The sequence below is a fragment of the Homarus americanus genome, unplaced genomic scaffold, assembly GCF_018991925.1.
Source record: "Homarus americanus isolate GMGI-L3 unplaced genomic scaffold, GMGI_Hamer_2.0 scaffold16712, whole genome shotgun sequence".
NCBI classification, from domain to species: Eukaryota; Metazoa; Arthropoda; class Malacostraca; order Decapoda; family Nephropidae; genus Homarus; species Homarus americanus.
The window spans coordinates 8,290,515-8,295,018 of record NW_024757794.1 but is presented as its reverse complement, the minus strand read 5'-3'; the positions used below and the strand labels follow the sequence as shown (position 1 = coordinate 8,295,018).

Here is a 4,504-nt window from a genome sequence, read left to right as displayed (position 1 = left end):
TAGGGTTTTTTCCGGTATTTAATTTCTATAACAGTCTCTTGAGTATTTAATCTAAATTGGAGGGTGGTCAGTCTTCTGCGATATATATTTTGTCTAAAGTCGAATTTTGGAGGGATTTTAGACTACTTTCGAGACACACACACACACACACATACCTCGCTTGCTGCATATATAAAACTGCATCCAATAGTTGAACACAAACACAAAATTAACCTACCCAGAGCTATGCCGAGTATTACAACTAAGTCCCAATTCCACCACTCTCTCTCTCTCTCTCTCTCTCTCTCTCACACACACACACACACACACACACAATTTATATTTTATGTTATACCCATAGTTTGCTCATGTGAGTTTTTTTTTTTTTTACGGGGATTAGTCCACCCGGGCACAGGTCAATGACCCACATCGGGGCCTGGGCCGAAAATGTAATAATTATTCATAGTAAATAATTATTTTTATAAAAAGTGTTTATATATTTGTTTACATAATAGTGAGTGGTTAGTTACATAAGAAACGTAGCATTCTTTGTGTACGTGTGTAAATTTCTGTGTCTGTATCCTTCAACGTCTGTGTGTGTCTATGTTCTTGTGTATAAGTGCGTGTATGTATGAGTGTGTATGTGTGTGTAAATATAACTTCTGTTCATATCGCTGTAGAAACATATTTTTTAGGAGAAGTAATTTAAAAAATCTATGTATAACTGAATAAACCTTAAAATAATTGGTTTAATATGATAAATTTATCGGTAAAGCCGCTGCGAGCACCGTAATTTTGGTGGCTAATATCTAAAATCGATACGTTCACGTAAGAAAATGAACAACGCAAATACACACCCAGACACACACACACTCACACACACTCTCCCCCCCCCCACACGCACTTCCTCAACGCACACAATTCTCCAATACACACGCACACTTCCGTACACACATACACAATACCCCACACTCATACAAAGGTACATAGTGCCCCTCATACTTGTGTATCCATGCACACCATCGATCATACATACAAAAACAAAGACCAAAACACAAACACTTATCTGCAAGCACATTATACACAGACACATACATACATACCACACACACACACACACACACACATATATATATATATATATATATATATATATATATATATATATATATATATATATATATATATATATAGCACTCATTAATAATGTTGGAGGCCAGATGACGGGCAGTAACTCCCAAGAGAGCGTCATGTGAGGGCCTCTCAGAGCGCTGTGTGGGTTTAACGCCCATAACCTGGCCAGCCTCTCGCCCATAACAAGCAGGAGGCAGCAGAGCCAACCAACCAGACCTCCCAATCCAAACAACATTAAAAAAGAAAATTAAACGCAACCCGCCCGAGAAATCTGTAGTGAGAAATAAATTGGTTGGCTCCGCTCTGCTGGCCCAGTTTAAACACTTTGTTATATACACAATTAGTAAACCAGTGCCTATTAGTATTGTTACTGCTATTATGATTAGTCTGCTATTATTATACTATTATTATTATTATTATTATTATTATTATTAAAGGAACTCTACATTTCACGGTTCGGTCTTTCGTTATAATGTATGATCGAGTGAGAAAATTCCTCCATCAAGACCCACTATGTATACAATCAGGATAACAGTTGTTGTCACCAGAAAATATGTTGAGAGGATGTACTGTTCACCGTAATACATAACGTGTCTTGAGTGTTCTATGTATCTAACACTCATATGATCCGTGTAGCTAACCTTCCTCAGTATAGTCGTCAATGTTCCTCACCTTTATTTTTATCTTGGTAATATCATTCGAATATGTATACCTGGAGAGCTCCTATAATATACGCCGATAATAAACAGTACATACTATAGTTAGACGATAAGACAGTCTTCAGTATTCAAACACGAAGAAAATAGCCCTGGGGGAGGGGGGGGGCGTTCCTCAGTTTAGTGCGTCACTGTCAACACCACCATTACTACGTACAGTTACCTCGCTACACCCCATCCTCTCTCTCTCTCTCTGTTTCTTTCTTCATATCTCTACAGTTCTTCTATCTTTTCGACTCTCTTAGTTTTCCTCTATTAAATTTCCATTAGTTTGTTGTTCACTTCGGTACGTCATTATATACAGAATTATTTACACTGGTCTTACATATACACATAAAAATATCTTTGTAAATTTTTTTTGTAAATTTATGAAAAAGTTTTTAACCCTCTTGAAGAATAACATTATATAAGAAATAAATTATACTACTACATGTATGCTGGAGGAAAGTAGAATATGCTGAACTTTGTTGTTTTATCTATATCCTAATGACGGTGTTTGTTTTGATTGAGAACGATCGACGCAGGTTAGGAATTATCTTTTGATGAGAGATATTTTATAATATCATGTTTGTTTATAGTCATGATCTTTACTGTGTTTTCTTGTTTCAGGATAATCTCGAATAATGATAAAGTTTCTGTTCATAACCTGTAATCTAATCTTTATTTTACCCACCCACAATTGTATGTAAATCCGTGAGGTTTATATAATTTCTAGGAGCTTGAATATTTGTTCTTGATTATATTAAGAAATAATAAGATCATTGATATCTGATAACACAGTGAACTTGAATGTGATAAATGTCACTTACATGTGGACTTACCTAACACCCGTAAAAATACATTATTAATCACGAAGTGTAGCGGAATGTTATGCTGTGATGTTCTCCTTTGCTCAGGCTTGTCCACAATGTATCTAACAATATTATGTGTTGCTCTGAACATGAGGCGTAGAAACATACAAGATGTGTATTGTTTCACATTGTAAGATGAGATACAAAATTTCATTACATTCTTCCTAACGATAATCAGAATATGATTTAATAAAGTGTACACATTAGACTGACTGTAACTGCATTAAACTGTAAACTGAATACTGACATGATATTATCAGCTGCTGTAAAACTGAACACATTTCTCTAAGTTTTTTCTTAAAGTAATTACTGGATCTCGCTGTACGTGAGAGGTCAGTGTGTTGCTTAAGTTGATGATGTGGATCTGGAAGTTTCAGAGGCTGTACAAGAGAGTATCTTTCTCCTGCTACAAGAAACATTCCCGGTAGATTCTCTTTATAAATTAGAGGCTTTGGAGGATCACCTGAAGATTAACCCTTAGCTTTTTCATCTGATGATTAAACACCTTAACCCTACCTGAGGGGTTAGGTTAGGTTAGGTTAGCTTTTGTTAAGTGAGGTTAACATCAGGGTGTTTAATTATCATCAGTTGAAATATATTGGCGTTAATCTTCAGGCGATCCTCTTTCTAATGTGTACTTTAGGTGTTTGAACGGCGGATCATTGAGACATGCCAGGCGCCCCTCTTCTCTCATGCCTTAGTCCTTCAGTGTTATATTACTGTAATTTACCTCGCGTGTTGTTGGGGGTGTGAGGGAGGAGCAGTAGATGTGAGCAGGGGCGGGAGGCAGACAGGCGTCACTCACAGCTTCCACCGACTTCCACTTAACTCTCGCATCTCGGTCTAGGTTACAGAGGTCAAGTTTATACCTGCCAGGGGTCAACACTGCCATAACGAGGCAAGGCGACCCATGGTGAGGGAAAAGAGAGAACTCACTAGTATGTGTCACTGTGATATACCATGTGTGGTCACCATGTGCACGCATAGTCCATCTTATATGTTATTATTTACATTTTCTTTTACTGAGTGTTCACTGTTTACACACGCTGTTTTTTAACGTTGTTTGGGCTTATATTTTAGTGTATTTTATCTCTGCAAAGTCATAAATCCTCTTTTGTATATATTAGTCAAACTTTTTATTGGTGTGTTACTGAGGGTGACCCAGCCTGTGTCCTGCGAGAGGTTTTCAGTGAGTAGCGCGCGGGAAGGGTCTGACCACACACCGCCACCTCGCGTGACGGCGACACAAGCTACACTACTACTGCCTGCCGCTCCTTGCCCGACGGCTGCCAGACGTGCTGCCTCACGTCGTCCTGGGCATGCTGCCAAAGGGATAAAAGTTGTCGTCCTGTTGGGCTGGATCTATGGGAGGTTTCTTTACTCTGCGCACCTCTTCGGAAAGTAGAATTCCAGTACATTTGGTAAGTTTTGTTGAAATGCGTCATCTTCTTAAGTTGTTGAAATACTCATATACTCAGAGGACCTACTGTGATAATTGGAGGTGTGGTACAAGGAGGGTATTGTCACCCTTATAGTTTAACACATCAAATAACCCCGGAATGACAACACTGACGATTTAATTATAATGGGCAAGACTCCCTGAGGTCGTATTGTGTATTTCTGAAAACCTTACGACATAATTGTGTAAATTGGTAGCTGGACTCTCTTATGTCTTACCTTTGGCACCAGCTGAACACAGGACATTAAAGTAAGTGGTGTTACACTGTACTTCAAACAATGGCAGAACGAACTATGCCTGTGAGGATACAATTACTCCAACTTGACCTTGACACACACACACACACACACACACACACACACACA

At 38.4% G+C, this 4,504-nt stretch overlaps 1 protein-coding gene across 2 annotated transcripts in view; it reads right to left on the bottom strand.

The window, feature by feature from the left end:
• Positions 1–3,929, bottom strand: part of LOC121857720 — a 128,334-nt gene extending 124,405 nt beyond the window's left edge. For both annotated transcript variants that reach the window (XM_042353823.1, XM_042353824.1), the window contains exon 1: positions 3,411–3,929. In XM_042353823.1, coding sequence (XP_042209757.1) covers positions 3,411–3,665 — 255 coding nt within the window. In that variant the 5' untranslated portion in view covers positions 3,666–3,929. The remainder of the gene's footprint in view (positions 1–3,410) is intronic.
• Positions 3,930–4,504: the final 575 nt, after the last annotated feature.